The sequence below is a fragment of the Exophiala viscosa genome (assembly GCF_022695815.1).
Source record: "Exophiala viscosa unplaced genomic scaffold EDD37scaffold_5, whole genome shotgun sequence".
Taxonomy (NCBI): Eukaryota; Fungi; Ascomycota; class Eurotiomycetes; order Chaetothyriales; family Herpotrichiellaceae; genus Exophiala; species Exophiala viscosa.
In genome coordinates this window covers 647,756-665,022 of record NW_026944357.1, presented here as the reverse complement: position 1 = coordinate 665,022, position 17,267 = coordinate 647,756, and the positions used below count along the sequence as shown (strand labels likewise).

At 51.2% G+C, this 17,267-nt stretch overlaps 9 protein-coding genes across 9 annotated transcripts; 3 read left to right on the top strand and 6 right to left on the bottom strand.

Moving 5' to 3' along the window:
• Window positions 1-224: 224 nt before the first annotated feature.
• On the bottom strand, window positions 225-1,903 carry EDD37DRAFT_609214 (cytochrome P450; the record flags this gene model as incomplete). The annotated part of the gene is made up of 2 exons (XM_062815117.1): window positions 225-1,733; window positions 1,799-1,903. 2 exons carry the CDS (start codon window positions 1,901-1,903, stop codon window positions 225-227), a joined length of 1,614 nt encoding a protein of 537 aa, XP_062670091.1.
• Window positions 1,904-2,617: 714 nt separating this feature from the next.
• EDD37DRAFT_403940 (uncharacterized protein) lies at window positions 2,618-4,392 on the top strand. The gene is made up of 2 exons (XM_062812364.1): window positions 2,618-3,273; window positions 3,321-4,392. The coding sequence occupies exons 1-2, from the start codon at window positions 3,004-3,006 to the stop codon at window positions 4,353-4,355; spliced, it is 1,305 nt and encodes a 434-aa protein (XP_062670090.1). The 5' UTR covers window positions 2,618-3,003; the 3' UTR covers window positions 4,356-4,392.
• Window positions 4,393-4,469: 77 nt separating this feature from the next.
• Window positions 4,470-5,680, bottom strand: EDD37DRAFT_665783 (uncharacterized protein; the record flags this gene model as incomplete). Its single annotated transcript, XM_062819258.1, has 2 exons — window positions 4,470-4,989; window positions 5,040-5,680. 2 exons carry the CDS (start codon window positions 5,678-5,680, stop codon window positions 4,470-4,472), a joined length of 1,161 nt encoding a protein of 386 aa, XP_062670089.1.
• A 363-nt stretch (window positions 5,681-6,043) lies between these two features.
• EDD37DRAFT_630454 (dolichyl-diphosphooligosaccharide-protein glycosyltransferase) lies at window positions 6,044-7,243 on the bottom strand. Its single transcript, XM_062816575.1, has 2 exons — window positions 6,817-7,243; window positions 6,044-6,765 (listed from the first exon to the last, which is right to left on the bottom strand). Exons 1-2 carry the CDS (start codon window positions 7,120-7,122, stop codon window positions 6,511-6,513), a joined length of 561 nt encoding a protein of 186 aa, XP_062670088.1. The 5' UTR covers window positions 7,123-7,243; the 3' UTR covers window positions 6,044-6,510.
• A 683-nt stretch (window positions 7,244-7,926) lies between these two features.
• Window positions 7,927-9,682, top strand: EDD37DRAFT_403190 (uncharacterized protein). The gene is made up of 3 exons (XM_062812362.1): window positions 7,927-8,048; window positions 8,099-8,371; window positions 8,422-9,682. The coding sequence occupies exons 2-3, from the start codon at window positions 8,308-8,310 to the stop codon at window positions 9,450-9,452; spliced, it is 1,095 nt and encodes a 364-aa protein (XP_062670087.1). The 5' UTR covers window positions 7,927-8,048; window positions 8,099-8,307; the 3' UTR covers window positions 9,453-9,682.
• A 952-nt stretch (window positions 9,683-10,634) lies between these two features.
• Window positions 10,635-12,541, bottom strand: EDD37DRAFT_564446 (major facilitator superfamily domain-containing protein; the record flags this gene model as incomplete). Its single annotated transcript, XM_062814010.1, has 8 exons — window positions 10,635-10,826; window positions 10,879-10,967; window positions 11,020-11,582; window positions 11,638-11,753; window positions 11,808-11,884; window positions 11,932-12,111; window positions 12,176-12,291; window positions 12,348-12,541. The coding sequence occupies 8 exons, from the start codon at window positions 12,539-12,541 to the stop codon at window positions 10,635-10,637; spliced, it is 1,527 nt and encodes a 508-aa protein (XP_062670086.1).
• Window positions 12,542-12,906: 365 nt separating this feature from the next.
• EDD37DRAFT_650082 (putative N-carbamoylsarcosine amidase) lies at window positions 12,907-13,676 on the bottom strand (the record flags this gene model as incomplete). The annotated part of the gene is made up of 3 exons (XM_062818205.1): window positions 12,907-13,038; window positions 13,096-13,194; window positions 13,242-13,676. The coding sequence occupies 3 exons, from the start codon at window positions 13,674-13,676 to the stop codon at window positions 12,907-12,909; spliced, it is 666 nt and encodes a 221-aa protein (XP_062670085.1).
• A 468-nt stretch (window positions 13,677-14,144) lies between these two features.
• Window positions 14,145-15,323, top strand: EDD37DRAFT_681080 (alpha/beta hydrolase fold-domain-containing protein; the record flags this gene model as incomplete). The annotated part of the gene is made up of 3 exons (XM_062819741.1): window positions 14,145-14,475; window positions 14,540-14,705; window positions 14,762-15,323. Coding segments are annotated over 3 exons (951 nt in total), but the record flags the coding sequence as incomplete, so codon positions are not given.
• A 253-nt stretch (window positions 15,324-15,576) lies between these two features.
• Window positions 15,577-17,172, bottom strand: EDD37DRAFT_564895 (cytochrome P450; the record flags this gene model as incomplete). The annotated part of the gene is made up of 3 exons (XM_062814026.1): window positions 15,577-16,723; window positions 16,775-16,907; window positions 16,971-17,172. The coding sequence occupies 3 exons, from the start codon at window positions 17,170-17,172 to the stop codon at window positions 15,577-15,579; spliced, it is 1,482 nt and encodes a 493-aa protein (XP_062670083.1).
• Between the last annotated feature and the right edge of the window lie 95 nt (window positions 17,173-17,267).

Below are 17,267 nucleotides of genomic sequence, written 5' to 3'. Positions count from 1 at the left end.
AAGTTCCCACATACTCCGTACAGTTTATCGCCTATTTCATCCCACACGTTCTACCTTATTACTGTCTCTCAGGCGAGGATGCAGCGGCATTGGTGTGTATGTGGTCTTGGCTGCCACGCTTGGTCGGGCTAGGAGACACTTCTCATTGGTACTAGGGTGGCCGTCTATTGGGTCGACTTGGTTGTTTTCAAAGGGCATGACACCAGACTACAAAGGATCCACGATCACAACATCGAGGCCGTAATGCCGCTGTCGCCGAGTATGCTGTTCAACCAACGTGGATCTCTCGCAACAAAATAGCAGCCGAACGACCGCGGGATCGTGACGAGACTATCGTGCATATCTGACCAGTCTTTCCAATCGAGCGATGGCTTCGGCGCCGTGCCATCCTGGGCTTGTCTCATCTCAAAGGCGAGCAGGAGTCTCACCAGCAACGCGTTCGTGATTCGGTTTCCAATTGCCATGGCCGGGCAAATCCTGCTCCCGGCGCCAAATGCGAGATGGGGGAGACTGGAATCATCCCCCAAGAAGCGGTCCGGCTTGAAAACCTTCGCATCTGCGCCGTACCAGGACTCGTCGAGATTGGCTTCCTGAGTGTTCATATAGACGGTGACTTCTCCAGGGATCTTCCACTCGGTCTGGGCAAACTTCAACGGCACATCGGAGACGGTCTCCCGGGGCAAGCCGAACGGGCTCGGCGGGAAGTAGCGCAGTGTCTCCTTGGTCAAGCTGGCAATGATTGGGACATCATCCTTGAAGGCCTCATTCCACGCCTTGTCTCGGCTGCCCCCGTAGAAGTCGAGGATCTCGGCCAACGCTCTCCCTTGGTACTCGAAGCCATCGGGGCTACAAAGCCAGCCCACGGCTTGGTACACGCCGCCCGCCACGGTTTCGGGTGCGGCCTGCAACACCGCCATGCAACTGGCGTGGATCTCTTCGTCGGTGAGCTTGTCGGCGCCGAGGCTCTGGATGACGCAGTTGACGACCTCACCCCTTTCGGAGACACGCTTCTGGTACAGCTCGTATAGGTACTTGACCCTCGCTCTCCTGACCCGGTCGGCCCTCTTGATCTCGCTGCCGCTCTCTGGCCACATGCGCAACAGGGGTACGTAGTGGCGGTAGTATCGGGTCGTGTTCCGGATGGCCGTGATGGTGTTGAGAGCCTCGAGGAAGGTGGAGCTGAATTCGTCATCCAGGTCGGACAGCCTGGCCCCGTACGTCAGAGCCATGGCGAGATCGAACATGATGCTCACGAGAGGGTGCCAGATGTCGACGGGTTGGACTCCGTTCTCTCCACGACGGTAGGCTTTGGCGATCAAGGCCCGGCTCGTAGGTTCCAGCGTCGTGTAATATCCGGGCCATTTGGGCTTGCCCAGTGCCCTCATGATAGCCTGTCGACATCGCCGCACACTCTCCGTCATAGGGCTCCCCGTTGGATCCAGCCCCAACATGTCTGAAAAGCCCGGCTGCGGAGGACGGTTGATCAGGGCATTGCTGTGGCCGAGGAAGACCCCTTTGACAGAGGCAAAGTCGTTCAGGACGACGGCCCGCCGCGAACCCAACCGTAGCTGGAAGATCGGAGTCGAGAGCTGGCGTGCCCAGCGCGAAAACACCGTCGCGTCATTCTCCTTGCGGCGGCCCCCGAGGTACGACAGGTGCCCCGTGAAAGGGCGCGAACCCGGTGCCATGGGCAAGCCGGGGATTTTGGGAACATTCGTCCTGGATCCTTCACACTGGGCGGTGATTTAGTAACGAAGTCTCTACTGGGGATGTGCGAATGAGGAAACCCGGGACTCACATAAACGAAAGCTACGGTCATGAGCAGCAGACTTATCCAGAGTGTAGGATAGCCGGGAGCCATCACCATGAGTCGAATCAACTGGATTTGGAAATCTGAGCCCATCATGAAGGAGATATCAGGGAACCTCATTCGTCAGTCATGTACATGGATGTCGAGCATGTTGTCGTCGACCCTTCATTAAGGGTTTGACTTGTTGGGAGACAAGATTCTTGGATATACGTTTCGAAATAGAAGACTCATGGTTACATACGGAGGAGAGCGATTGGTCTACACTTGCGCTGTTATCAGCAGAGGACCAAAACATCAAAGTTGCTGTTCGGAGGTTGGCGCAGTGCACCAAACTCAACACTCTCCGCTCTCTTGTCGCGCTGTGCTCATGGCGCTGTGGGCTCCTTAGGCTTACCTCGACCTTGCTTTCCAGTCTCCCCATAGAACGGATGAGTCCGCTCACTGGCGTATGACGATTCCCATTATTGAGCCATGCCACCACCCACGAGATATGCAGAGACTGAGTAGTGCGAGCTACCAACCAAGATACATACCACCTAGTGGGTGCCCAGTATACCTACCACTTCCTAAAGATATGTTTACAATACTCGCTGGATGCGGGTCACCTTTACCTCCGTGTGAGATGTGTGTACACTGTACAGTGCAACATAGGGATGGAACATTGATTCTCCGGGTTTCGCACTCTATACTCGGGCTTGCCGTTCTGCCCTTACCACTTTTCCCCATTCATTAACCGAACGCGCTTGTTATTACCTCATCCTGCAGACTGCAAGTGCGTCTCGTTATCTTTGTTATCGACTCGCGATCGCGAGATACGGTTTAGCTTGAGGGAACAAGATTTGTCCTTTTGCTGTAATGCGTGGCGCCTGTCGCGACTCAAGGAGGTCATCTAGCGCCCAGGTTGCAAGCCTCAGGGCTGGGCAGCGTGCATCATACATCATACATCAAGCGTTTGCCTTCTGTTCAGCCGCACCCATTCCTTTTTCAAATGCACGACTAATCTCTCCTCCTCTCGCGCATGCCAGATCTCAACCACTTGTTCGCTGACGCCCATGACCTGCTGCAGAAACAGAGGGAAATCTTGTTGAAATCGTTTCAGTCCTTCTTCAACGACAAACAGACGTGAGCCTGCTGCGTTTACTCTCTTGGCTCATATGTAGACGTTGTTATCCCCGACACTACCTGTAGTGACAATGCCTTTCGCCACGAAAGCATCTTTCCGCGAATGGTTCAGGGTTTACAACGACTTTGCTCAAAAGTGGTTCGCAACTCTCATGTCCTTGAGCTCCAACTACCGTTCACAGCGGTTTGGATCAATATGGGGCGATTTTCTGTTTCTTTCGAGCCTGGTGAACACAGACGCTTTACAGGACACTCAGTGGAACATCAACATGTGGACAGACGAGGAGGTTCTGGCCTGGAAGGAATCGCACCTTGCTTCATCTAATGCAATCGCAGTTGCCGTAGGTGACCATACAACTTCTGTGATATATCTGATTTCCATGCACAGGGCGCCATTTTTGCGAGTGTCGGTCTGAGTGCATTGCAACTGCCGAACATGGATGCTGTCCATTGGACAGCGAGAGGCTTTTGTGTGTCGAGCATGTTCTTGGGCATCATGTCCGTTATCGCTGCGACAGGGCAATACCAGTTTGTGGGAATGCTGAATACTCCGGTCCAGATCAGACTTTGGCTCAGTCGGGGGCCATCTCCAGACTGGGATCTGATCAAAATGGGGGTGCATCCTTCACTGCTACAGGACCAGATGCTCGAGATGAGTCAAGCATTGCATGATAATGATCAAATCTCAAAATTACCCCTTGAAAGCGCAATCACTGCTGGAAAGGTCATCGCGCTGTCAAGGAATCTACTGACTCTGGCGGTGACACTGTTCAATGTTGGATTCGGGTTATACCTCCTGTTTCTGTGGCTTGATAACGTGGAAACTAGCGGTGTCTCCCACAGAAATGTGTTCCTCCTGTTCATCGTCACATGGGGCTTATACGAGATCTACGACAAGATCCTTTTCATCGCGTCAATTCAAAATGAGTACTTCAAGAACAAAATGCTGGGTGGAAATCCTCAATATTACCCACCGTATGTGTTCAAGCTCGTTCAGCAAGTCCTGCGCAAAGTGCAGCAGCATGTCCAAGACGGAAGCGAGAAATCTTTCATGGCTGAGCATACTAATCAAACGTCTCAGGCGAAGGATGAACCTACTGTACGACCATGGAGATCGACGACTGATGATGTTTCACCCAGACTGGGAGGATCGGTCGGTGATCGACCCCATCCTGATCGTGTACTATCAATGGACAAACACGACGCCTGGCGGAGATACATGACAGCTTATGTGCAGCGACGGAAGACGACCGAAGAGGCTCTCGATATTATGCGGGTTATGGAGTTGAAGGGTGGTTTTGAAGCTGAATGGGACGAAGCAATGACCCTGCGGAACATAGACCGACAGTCTCAACGCCCCCACACTCGTGTTGGCACCGCAGAGCCTTCGTTGGACAAGCACCCCATGGACTCGGTAGTATAGCGAGTGACCATAGGCCACAGTGAATCGTGACATCGACCCCGAGCCAAATGTTGTACGCATAATATAATAAGAAGCAAGGATCACTGAAACCACCAACAAAGGCCACGCAAGTTGCTAACCTATGGACTTCCTCCGCCGCCAGCTAGAATGGCGCTGCGGCTTGCTTTCCAACTCCCTCCACATGTCTAGCTCCGCTGCAGACGGTCCATATTTGAAAGTTACCGCCTCAGCCGCCAACTTGGCGTACTTCTCAGTCCCCCGGACACTCCCGACAGCATTATACGTCAGCGCGGCATGGCCGTACGCTGTATCGAGGAAGGCATCCAGCCCTTCTTCCTTGTACTTTCGTATCAAGGCCTCCGCATTCTTTACGCTGGCCGTCGAATCGGCACTCCAATCCCCAAGGCTAGATTGGAGATTATCGATCTCCTCTAGAGCCATGTCCGATGCCTTGCCATTGCGACACCGTGAACAAGTACATGTGAAATGGAAGGCGTCGAGTAAATAATGTTGACGAGCCCTGTGAGGTTGCATAGGCGGTGCGTAGGAGATTGTGATCTCCTCGTCTTTCGAGATATCCCTCGCTGCATGAACAAAATGCGCCAATAGACTTGGTTCGAGGTAATACTGGGCACTGCGGATTGTTAGGACAACGATCTTGGTCAGGTCGGAAAGGATGTGTACTTGGGCGAGCATGCATGGTTCATTCGTGACGTCTCAGGGAAGACCGCAAGATGCATCTGGCCGCCAAGCTGCATTTCGAAAGCATTGGCTTTCACCACGTCTTGGTTCACGACGCTTGGGTCGCCGTAGATTGTCGCCAGACTCAGATAGTGCTCTTTACTGTGGCAAGGAAGTTGATCGATGGCGATTCGCCAGAACTTCTCGCGCTCCGGTGTGGACAGGACGTTCTCCATGTGAGCAAGAAGGCAGGGCGTGTACGCAGTGATGCGGTCGCCTCTGTGGAGGTCGTGCTTCGCCAGAACGCCCATGCCTTTTCCTGGCAGCTCTCGGACGTGCCATGGACCCTCGTCTGGATTGACGCCATGACTGGCGAGGATTGCTGGGTCTTGCAATGGAAGGAGTTCGGCCACTTCTTCTGCGATCTGTGGCGTGGTGAAGATGGAGATTCCTCGCCCGTTGCTGAATGTTGCATTCGTATATACGCATAACGGACTGTCGATGGCGTCAAGATGCTCTGTGCAAACTGGCTGATGTGTCCATGGAGCGTAGTTTGTGGTGATGGGTTGTAAGATATCCTGGTGCGCCGAGGCGACAGTGATAAAGGCGAATATATTGAATGATAATCTCATCTCTCGCCACATCTTGGATAAGTGTCACGCAAAGTCTCAGAGAGAATGCTGGTACAGAGCAGATTTATTCATATGCTGCTTACTCCTCGAAACCAGCAAGGAGGCGAGTGGTATCGCCGTGCTTTGTGTGTAAGGCACTACCTCAGGTCGAGCGCATGGTGAAACGCTTCCAGGGGCGGTGTTTCATGTTGCTTACCGTTTATTGTTCGAATGACTGGTCGCCGACTGTGGTCAGCTGAGCAGGATGTCACCATGGTACGATGCACAGGGACCTCTTTTTAGGTATCTCCCTGCCTCTAGTCTATGGCAGATAGCCTTGCCAATTCCTACGAGTTCAGTGAAGGAAGAAAGGGGTTCGTGAAGCCATGCCGAAAGAGGAAATATGAAGTGATTACCGAAAGAGGTTTAGCTTTCTTTTTCTGACCATTATTTGGCCTGGCACTCAGACAGCCTTAATTTTCCACGTCTTGAACGCCCCCAGGCTCTAATGTACAGGTTTTCTTTTGCTGCACCGTATCGGTTCGCTCTCAAAGGTCGCTGGAATGGTTTTAGAATACAAGAGCCAAGTCATAGCCAGTGTAGTAGATGCATAGACTTCTCTGAGTCAGGTTGGAACAGGCCAATGCTTTGCGCTTCATCTGGCAGAGTTCTTGCATCGACCGAAAATGAATGTGCTTCGTAGCATTGAATGATATGCCACTTGCTGCGGTTGGGATTCATTGGGTCTTTGAATCGTGTCCAAACACCGTCCACGGGGCCTGGCAGATTCCGTCCTTGCCCAGCAAGTATGGCCACTCACTTTTCCCACTTGACCTCATCATTTGGGAGACAGCCCATCTCTTTCAGTTGATAAAGTTCACACAGAATCCATGGAGTATTAGACTTCCAAACACATAATCCGCAAAAGCTCGCTCGGTGCTGACCTTCCCACTCTCCACCAACTCCCCACTCACAGCGTCAATAGTCTTGCTGGTGGTCTTCTTCGCTGCGGTCGATGCTCCAGCCGGAGGTCTTTCAGATGTCTGCATTCGCAAGGACGCCGTTAGGACAAACTGGCCAACCGCGGCCGAGAAACCGGATAGGAAAGCATTGAAAGGCTGTCTCACATGTTAGCATTGAACTATCCAGGACGACGGGTGGCTCTGTACAAAGTTGCCTGCCACAACGCAGTATAAGAACTGAATACCTCCTACAACCACTAGCCAAGCCATGAAGACATCTAGCAACATCGTCCGCGAGGGGGTATCTTGAAGGTATCTATTCCAGACATGGACAATGATTTCCTGGGGTGACGATCGTGGTGATAATGAGCTTTGGGGTGCGGGCCTTGATGCAGGAGTGGAAGCTGTGGAAACGGAACCAGAGGCAGTACGACCGGCTGGAGGTGGTTTAGATGCGGCAACGGGGGTGCTGCTTTTCGCTGCAGCGGAAGATGCGACAGGCTTCTTGGCCATGTTGAATATTTATGCGGTAGTGGTAGACAGAATGTAGCTATTGCAAACAGCGGACTTTTTTAATTGCTTGGAGGGTGTCTTTGTTATGTCAATGCCATGCAGCAATACGGAAGTCCCAAGTGCAGTCGCAATGAAGCAACGTGTTGCCAAGCTGGATCCTCGGGGAATCTGGCACCGAACCGCCGCCTAACCAGGTAAAATGGTGACGCTGCTCTAAGCTCAATTACAGCCTTGCGCGACGAGTTCAGGGTAGAAATCTTAACCCAACTACTTCTCACTTCTCCCAACCTCCATCCCCTGCACAATCCTTTGCTACCGGCCAAGCGATCAGGCTTCTAAAGACTTTACATGTCGGATTTTATTGCTTGTTGGAATCAGGAACGGGACTGGGAAAGCTACTCAAAATGACAGCGGCAATGAGACAAAGCGGACAAACAGGCGACGCAATCAATTGCATCCCCAGTGATGGACGTTATTGTACACTATTTTTTGCTGTTATTGCCAAACCCTAGGCGCAATATAATTCTGCATATCCTTACCCAAGATCTGTCAGTATAGGTAGGGGCTCCGATTGCATAGGGATCTAAAGTTGGCAACTGGCGGACCTGCAGCGGCATGAAGGGAATGACGAACGATCCGTTCTAGATTCATGTCGTTTGGGCTCCAGTTTTCCGCTCTTCAGAGCTGCTCAAATGACGGTATGTCAGGTGGGTGTTGTAGTGACAATAACGCCCTAGGTGTACTCTGCGCGAGAAGCAGCCACGGGGCAACGAGTAAAATGGTGTGAAAGATACCACGAAGTGACATGCAGGTGAGTTGCAGACGGCGGGTCCAGTTGGCAGGCGGTATATGATCTGATCTGCTTTCACTTCACTTACACCTTAGATGATCCTTTGTATTCTCAAATCTGTTTATCATTTTCGCAGGTGCCTTTCATCTCTTCGCCAATTGTCTGCCCTCGCTGACCGCTCTCCAGGCCTCATCAGAGGCAGCGACGATTGAGAGGAGCTTCTAACAGTCACGCGAAGTGCCTTTCCATACATCGACCACTGTTGGCGCACCTCGCGTTTGTTGTTCAACTCCTCAGCCACCTACCTCTTCACCAGCAAGGTGATTCCCTCAAATACGCCCGTCTTCCTCAACATAGCGAGTACTGGTGTTATTGAGCTTGAGGAGACCTGCATCATGTGCCCTCGGCGAGGTACGAAAGTCTGTGCGAAATGCAAAGATGCACGATATTGCTCAACAGGTAAGCAAGGCCCTGCGGCACGACAAGTGCTATGGTTGACAAAGGCGCAGATTGCCAGAAAGTGGACTGGAAGCAGCACAAGATCCTGTGTCCTACCTTCAATCAAGAAACTAAGCCCGACGCTTTCCACCGACGCGGTCTATTCTATCCTGGTGGTGAACAAAAGGCTCGGTATGTCTGGATGGAGGTTTGGACCGAGCACGAGGGCGACGCTTTCTGGGACTGTTCCGACTTCGGACCATACCTCGGAGGAGGCTTTGGAGGTCACGGCTTATTTTCAGATCCAAACCCCATCCAGGCTCGCGAAGTAACGCGTGATGATACAGAGGCTGGACTGGAGTTCTGGCATATGGATCTTAACGTCATGGAACCTCCTAACCTCGGCTTGAGAGCTTGCACCCGCGGACAGGCTTGCGCACCCAATTTCAGAGGTCCAATTCTGGTTACGCGCAAAGTCGAGCTTGGCGATTGCATGGAGAAGAGTGTGGATGTTGACTCGCGAGACGCACGAACTGCCGCCGACCATTTCAGCTGGTGGTACCGTGACGGTAGCGGGAAGATGCCGCACCTCAAAGATCAGCGTATCCTTGTGACTTCATGCGTCAGTCCTCAACATGTGGCTGACTTTAATCTCTCTTCAAAGTATCTTGAGCATGTCATCGATGGCTGCGATAGCATATTTGCTTCAGGAGGAAGTGGCATCGCAAACCTGCTAGGTATCCCACTTTCTCTGCGTCTAATACAGCCATTCGGAGAACCCAGCGAAAGTCGTCGCACCAAGGCAGCTATGCTACTCATGCGAGACGTTACCTCTATGACGTTTGGTCCACACCCACGGAGCAGACGCTATATCGACCGAAACTTTTGTGGTACGAACGGATTTGCGTCGTCTGGAAGCATCTGGAGCGGGGATACAGTCGGGTCCGTGGTTGCAGCTCGATTTGATGGCCTTCCATTGCTCAGACAGCACGTTGTGAAGCTCTCTGTAATTACATTGAGACTCGCATTGAGCCAAAACTTGCTGCAGCAATCTCGGGTCTTTCTACCGGCGACGTGGTTCCAGAACGCGAGCGTATCCTGAACGCAATCACCAAGGCCGATTTCTTGGAATTTTTTGAAAACATGAAAGCCGAACGAGCAGCAACCAACGAAACCTGGCGGAATCTGCTTTCTCCATACGAGGTCACACACGAATGAGTCATGCAGACAGCATACAGAGGGTATGGGAACAGCAAGGACGCTGCGGACTTCCCCAGCTGCGTGGTAGGCCACACCAACGTATTTTCATGTATGAGGCATGAAGCCGAATGGGAGATCACACACTTCACCTACTAGTGCCAGAAGCGAAGCGGTTTAATGGACAGGGTCAGACATACGAACCGATCACGGCAAGTGATGAGCTGAAACATGATATTGTGACATGCTGAGGCAATCTTAGGACTCGATGGCGTGGAGATCCGAGAGGAATCAGTGTGTGAGTTGGATAGCCACTGAAATAACACCCACGGCTGGCTATGTGAGCAGGTGAAGTGCTGAGCAGCTCAGCTCTTCGATTGCGCAATGGGGTACACATCAAGAACAGCATAGAAGCCCAGTGAACCACTAGCATAGTGCAAAAGCAATTCTATGACATTCCCGCAGCAAGAAACCCCGATCTCACCTTCCTTGACCGACAGACTGACCAGGGCGATATCGTAAACAAAACACAACTTCAGACAAAGTCGTAGCCGCTTCACATTGTGGGCCTTTGGATCGTAGCTGTATCTGCGCAGTTCTTTTACGTCCAGCAATATCAGGGCAGATGTCTTGCTGGAAAAACTCCCTGATCCTATTTTTGTGTGGCAAATCTGGTGGGCCATATATCCGGCCAGAGGAGCACATGCTTCTGGGGAACGGAACAGCCTGCTCTCTTCGACTTCTGCGCTACTGCCGTCATGTGTAGATCGATGTGAATGGCAGATCCAAACGAGATCGTCCAGAAGAAATCATTGACCATGTGTGCGTCAGGATCCCGCTGGCCGTCGCTTTCGAGGTCAATGGTGTGCAGCCCATTGGAAATCTTCAAATACCACTTCAGTTTCAGAAAGGATGGGGTTCATCTGGAGTCAATCACCATTTGAGCTTCATAGACTTACTTCGTCTCTAAAAGGCGTCGTCTCCCAAACCCTACCACCACCAATCTTTGTCCGTCATGAACCATTACAGGAACATTTTGTTCATCCATCTCTTTCAGCGGAACTGGTTGCCGAAATCACATAGCCTTCTATTGACTTTGGTTTAAATCTCGTCTCATTCGCCATTGGGGACCGTGACTCATCTCCACATACATCAGTGGCAGGAGAAAAAGACACAGCCCACCTAGGATCACATACGTCCATGCATAGCCAATGGAGTTCGTCGATCTGTCAATCACAGATACCAGAACAGCAGCCAGCGAGCAACGAACAAGATTGGTCTGTGAACATGCATAAGCCTCGCGATCCATGACGAAGCTGTTCGTGACTTACACATGCTATTATCCCCGAGCTCTGCGCAGGTAGAATATCAATCATCAACGTCATCGTCGCATTAAGGATTGCGATAGAGGTGTATCCAACTGCGAGGTTGTCAGTATCTCGCTTGGTTGACCTTCTTCTGGAATTGCTTACGGATGAACTGGAGAACCAGTGGTCCGGCGATTGAAATCCTCTTCTTCAAACACCAGCCCCATGATATGACACATCCAAGAAAGATTATCAAGAGAATGGGCATCAACCTCAATCGAGCTTTTTCAATGGGGAATCCAATCCTTGCCTCATCGCTCTCTGCACCACACCGATTCCGCCTTTTTTTGATCCTCACATATTCGAGATCCAACAATTTTCCTGTCAAGGAGGATCCCAAAATCATTCCGCCCCCAGTGGCAAGGTAGCACAATCCTATCGAGGTCGTTGATAATTCAGGATATATGTTGGCAAAAGATGAAGAGATTGTCGCGGTGATCGTATAGTTGACGGCATACACGACACCAGTGTAGAACAGCGTCAGAAGTACGTCCGGGTAGACAAGCAGTTTCAACACGTTGGGAGATGGACGACCGGCCACCATACCGCTATCAGTCATGGGTTTGAGTGTTCCAACCCGAATGACCTTCCACCATGCATGATGTAGGACGTTGGGTGGAGCGATACTCCCATTGCCAACCAAGTTCCTCAGGGTTTCTGGCAAAAGTCTGTTTCTCGCATCAGAGGATGGTATCAATAAGAGAAGGGAGCAATGGAACCAACAAAGCAATCATGGCAAAGCACGCGGCTGCAGAGATGGTAAGGAACCAAAATATAGATCTCCAACCCAACCCCTCCGACAATGCACCACCCAACACAGGGGCAATACATGGCGCGAGCTGGGAGATGTAAGTAAGTAAGGACCTGATACACCTGTGGAGTAGTAAACTGACCATGGGTCCAAGGTTGAACATGCCAAAGAAACCCCCTCTCTCTTGCGGTGTCGAGATATCTCCTATCACTCCGGCTCCTGGTGGTGGTCAGCCACCCAGCATTTGCGCTACGTTTAGTACACACCTAGAGCGATTGTGCTGGCACATCCGCCAGCCTGGATTGCTCGCAAAAGCAACAGCAGCCAGTAAGCATTCGTCGGAGTCAGCGCCAGACCAATGCAAGAAGCGACCAGAATGGCCAAACATATCAGAAAGATAGGCCTGCGCCCGTATCGATCTGACAACGGGCCCCAGAGCATGGGGGCTAGTAAAAAGAGACCAACGCATCAGTAATTTCATGGTCTGGGGGCTTTTCACATGACACTTACAGACTCCTTGCATGACCAGGTATATCGTGACAGTGAGATCAATTGAAGCGAGCGACACATTGAAAGTCTTGGCCAGGGTTGGCATGGCTGGAAAATAGATGTTGGCGGGAAAGGGACTGTTGTCGGTCAACAATGCAACGGCGCTATTCATTCCAGCCTAAGATGCGAGTACCTGAAAAAGCCACTGATGGCAACCATTGCCACCAGAGCCCATTTGGTCTTTCTCTCGTATACGCAGTATGCCGCGGCCACCGATTCTGGTGCAGTCGGACTGCTGGTATCATTCTGTATGGTCGGAAGCTCTCCGGATGGTCGTTTCTCAGACGTTGCTATAGAGCTTTGAGGCACAAGATCCTGGTTTGGCATTTTTGTGGACAATGAATCTTTTGCTGGAACGCAGACACCCAAAGAGCAGGGACTACGAAAAAGACAAAAAGAGAATCAGGATTGTGGAGCACACTTTGAATTCACGTACCACTGGGCCGGCCGGAAAGAAAACAGGGGCTTTGGCGGCGAAAGAGATGTGCTAGTGGATAGGACTCCTTAGACGGTTGACATAACGGCGCTTTTCTTGCCCTGCAGCTGGTTGTCTATATTGATTTTCTGAGAGGAATCTTACCTGGAAATCCAAACAATTTTGGCATTCACAGTTGACAGGTGGTCTGCATAAAGGGACATGTCTATTGATCGCCAATCACGGTTGTTGAACTCAAAAAGAAAGTAAGTGTCTATCAAGGCCATCCAGCTTTTAGTTTTGCTACAGCTTCGGCTTCCTCCACTACATCTGCATATTTGGCATCCAAGTCAAACAAATTGGAGTTATGAATCTCAGGGGTCCGATCACCGCATGCACTTCCCACCACCTGAATGCATGTTAACCACTTTTATCTCAAGCAGAGTAGCACTTGGTGCCAGCTTACCATAGGTCTGAAGCCGTACTGCATGGCATCCAAAGTAGTCGCTCTTACGCATCCAGATGTGCTCACGCCACAGATCACCAGCGTATCGACATTCAAGCACTGGGCCTTGTAAGAGTCAGATTGACGTATTTGGCCTATGGGTTTACCTGTAGTTCCGAGGCCAGGGAAGTCCCAAAGAATGCGGAGGGATACTTCTTGACCACAACGACGTCGTCCGGCTGTGGCTCTAGTCCGGGTACGCATTCTGCTAAGCCTCTCGAATCCCCTTGCAGCCAGACATTCAGGACTTTTGCTTTTTGCCAAAACAGTCCGGCATCCGACATGTCGGTCCTGGAATACTCTACCTTGGTCCAGACCACAGGTACTCCGCCTGAGCGTGCTGCTGCGAGTACTTTTCGCATTGATTCTGGTGACGAAGCACCGGCTGGGTTTGCGAGGAGAGAAAGCGGCGAAGTTTCCGTGAAATATGCCTTGCATACATCAATCAAGATAATGGCCGGCCGGCTTCCCCATCCCATACGATTCGAGAAGCCTGACTGGCTGTAAGAACTGGCGGCTGCATGACTGATTGTTTGCGACATGTTTGGTCTGTGACCCTGCGGATTACGAGTGAAGCGTCTAGATGATATCCTGTTAACATCTTCAGCCTTGTCTGAACCCAGTGATGAAGGCCATTCTAACTTAGCCATGCCGGGGGAAAAGTGGGGGAAGGAACTGGTTGAGCGGATTTGTCCGATCACTATCTGTCAAGGTCGCATTATCAGCTACTTTGGCTTTGCCGGAGTCTCGTTGCCGGCAATGGTAGATTTGCACACAGCAAGCCTGAAGTCCTAGATTGCATGCGACTGACTCTGGTGACGTTTTTCAGCTGACAGATCTTCTTGCCGCATGATACAGACATTGCGCCTCCAATATGACACTAGTACTGCGATGCTTCCAAATCGAAGTGACAGTCTGCCTATGCATTCCACACAAGACCTCGGCGGAACCTGCTCTGTGTGCGAGCGTGATTGTACACAGCATTGGAAATGGCCATGAGCAAACCCATTTATCAGCCTCTAGATGATCAGATTCGGCATGACCTGGATGCAGAATATGTTGCGTTTCATGACGAATACATTCAATACATTGAACCCGATGACGTGAGGCCATGGAATCCAGAGCAAGCGCGATCACGGCGGCTTCCAGTGCCATCATTAGAGACTTCTCCAATCTCGCGCACAGAAACAATTGACCTAAGCAATTTTGCAGTGCGAGTTTTCTGGCCGTATGGAGAGCGTCCATCTGCTGGTTGGCCGGTGCTGGTCTGGTATCATGGTGGTGGATGGGCGGTTGGGAGCATCGAAAGTGAGAACGATTTCTGTACAAAGATGTGCAGTGGTATGTAGAGCTCTCCTGTATTTCTGCTTGGAGAGTCCAGTGTCTGACAACCGTATGAGTACAGATGCGAATTGTGTGGTAGTGACAGTTGGCTACCGGCTAGCACCAGAACATCCGTACCCTGTGCCGGTGGAGGATGCCCTTGAGGCTCTGGTCTGGGTGCAGAGTGATGAAGGACGACGCGTATTGGAAATCAACCCAACCAAGATCGCGATTGGAGGCACTTCTGCGTATGTTGTTGTATGCCTATTGACCATGTTCAGGAGATGTCTAACATCTCGAGCAGAGGCGCCAACCTTTCGGTGGTGACTACACTCAAGGCCTCACTGCTGCCCACGTCTATACCTATCATCTTCCAGATCCTTATTGTCCCCGTTATTGACAATACAGCCACAGAGGAGACTACTTGGGCGGCGAGGGCGAAAGCGCCGTGGCTGACGCCCGCTCGCATGACATGGTACCGGAAAATGTACCTGCCTGATCCGAGCCAGGCACTGAACTGGGATGCTTCACCAAATCATGCATCTCCTCAGCTCTTAACGAAAGTTCCCAGGACCTGGCTAGCTGTTGCTGAGCAGGATCTACTTGCCCCTGAAGCGTTATTGTTTGCAGCCCAGTTGCGTGGCGCAGGTGTCAACGTTGAGACCGTTGAATACGAGGGCATGACACATACAATCTTGGCCATGAATGGTAGGCGTCCATATTTTCTGCCAGGGAACGTTTTCTCTACACCTACATGAAGCTAACTTATCTTGCAGGAGTTCTCTCCAAAGGAAAGCAACTAATGAATGATGCTGCGTGTGCTTTGAACGTGGCTTTCCATCGTGCAAGCTAGATAAAGTCATCAAGTCATGATATCTACAGAAGATGTCCGGACTCCTCAACGATCACATTTGGATTTTTCCGTTATGATCGTGGCTTAAACACCCCTCGTCCGCCATTTGACTGTGATAAGGTCAGGACATAGTTTCCACCGCCACCTCGAGCAATTGTGCAGCTATTGCTGAACGTGGTTTCATCACACATTCAAAAGGCTCGGGAACACTAGGGATTGCAAATTAGACAACGACTTCCCTTTGTACACAAGTAACGCAAGGGTACTCACTTGGATAGCCCGTTTGTAAACATCACCTTGGGCGGCAGCTCCTTACCCTGGTCATCTTTTGGACAACAAATGTCCGTTGTAGCCAGCAATGTCGTAAGCATGATGTATACTCCTGCAGTTGCCAGCCATTGACCAGGACAAACCCTGCGCCCAAACCCAAACGGGCCTTCCGGGAAAGGCTCTCCCCTTCCTCCCTGGTCTTCAGGTACGTAGCGATCAGGGTCAAAGACATCCGGATGGCGGTATACTCGCTCATCGTGTGTCATGGCATAGGCGTTGGCGAAGACCACACTACCTTTGGGGATGAACATGCCTTTGTACATGTCATCTTCGAGGGTAGCGTGAGGCACGCCGAGTGGTGATAAAGGATACCACCTGGTGGTCTCCTGAATGATGTACTCGATGTACGGCATCTTTTCTCGGTCTTCAAACGAGGGGAGGCGATCCGTACCCACAACCGAGTCGATTTGTTCCTGGGCTTTCTTCTGGATGGCCGGATGTAGTACTAAATTGAGAATGCACACCATTAATGTCGACCACGTGGTATTCCCACCAGCGATAGAAATTGCCCCGGCTGCACCTTTAATGTCGGCGATGGTGGCTTCATTGACCTTCTGATGCTTCTCGTTGTTGACGTAGCGCTCCAGATGTGTCCGCATAAAGGAAGGAAGAGTTGCGTGGCCACTTCGAATTGCCGGCTCCGTCGCATTCCATGGCGCATCGTGTAATTTCTGAATATAGACTTTCGAGCTTCTGGCATGTTCCAGCGCGCCTAGCCTGAAGAGCCAGCCAGGGAGGTATCTCAGCATAGGAAAGAAGTCGACCACAGAAGCGCCTGGCACACCACCCTTGCCGGTCGCCTCTTCCGCATCAATGGCCATTTGAATGTAAGGGTCGTGCCTCTGCGTGATGCCGAGACCAAAGCCTATGCGCAAGACGACAGCTGTCGAAAATTTGCGAAGGAGTGAGTCCCAATCCTCGGGACTGGCCAAAATGTGTTTAGCTGCTTGACGTGCTTCTTGCTCTTGGATCGGTCGGTATGCTTTACATGCAGACTGGGTGAAAGAGGCTTGCATCAGCTTCCGATGCAATTTGAATGTCTTTCCCCATCGAAGGAACGTCAGGGTAATGCCCCAACCCATGCTTTACAGTCGTCAGCATTGGCTATCGACTGGGATACAAAGGGAGACCTACACTTCAAAAAGCACAAATCTAGGTCGATCATTATAATTCGACCCTCTTTTGTCCAGTAAGTCATGACATGCCTCGACACTGTTGAGGACAACGATCGGCCGGCCCAGAATGTCGAAATAAAGCACATCGGATTCTGATGGTCGTCTAGTCAGCAAGTGCGACTAAAAGAACATGATGAACGTGAGAAAATCCATACTGTACTCCTTTCCCCATTCTGTATACTGATACTCCGGATGAGATTGCGGAATGATGCGTAAATGTCCGAGAACAGGTTCCCTTGGTGGTCCCGGTGGCAACGGTAGTTTTGATCCTGTGTACAATTTCTGGTAGAGCCTGATCCCGACTGCTAGCCATACCACGACTGCGAAAGCAAATTTGGTGTTCGGGATGAAAGCCATTTTCTCCGGAATTCTCCGGGTGCTCGAAGGCAGCTATCTGATAGTCTACGACTTGTCTCGCAGATTTTTAGCATCCTGCAGACGAAAGTCTTAAA

What these genes read in the sequence shown, in the direction of transcription:
- EDD37DRAFT_403940 (XM_062812364.1), top strand. Translation starts at nt 3,004, where the DNA reads ATGCCTTTCGCCACGAAAGCATCTTTCCGCGAATGGTTCAGGGTTTAC. An exon ending in CTAATGCAATCGCAGTTGCC is followed by an intron (nt 3,274 to 3,320) that starts GTAGGTGACCAT and finishes TTCCATGCACAG; the next exon opens with GGCGCCATTTTTGCGAGTGT.
- EDD37DRAFT_630454 (XM_062816575.1), bottom strand. Translation starts at nt 7,122, where the DNA reads ATGGCCAAGAAGCCTGTCGCATCTTCCGCTGCAGCGAAAAGCAGCACC. An exon ending in GCGTTGTGGCAGGCAACTTT is followed by an intron (nt 6,766 to 6,816) that starts GTACAGAGCCAC and finishes CATGTGAGACAG; the next exon opens with CCTTTCAATGCTTTCCTATC.
- EDD37DRAFT_403190 (XM_062812362.1), top strand. Translation starts at nt 8,308, where the DNA reads ATGTGCCCTCGGCGAGGTACGAAAGTCTGTGCGAAATGCAAAGATGCA. An exon ending in TGCACGATATTGCTCAACAG is followed by an intron (nt 8,372 to 8,421) that starts GTAAGCAAGGCC and finishes ACAAAGGCGCAG; the next exon opens with ATTGCCAGAAAGTGGACTGG.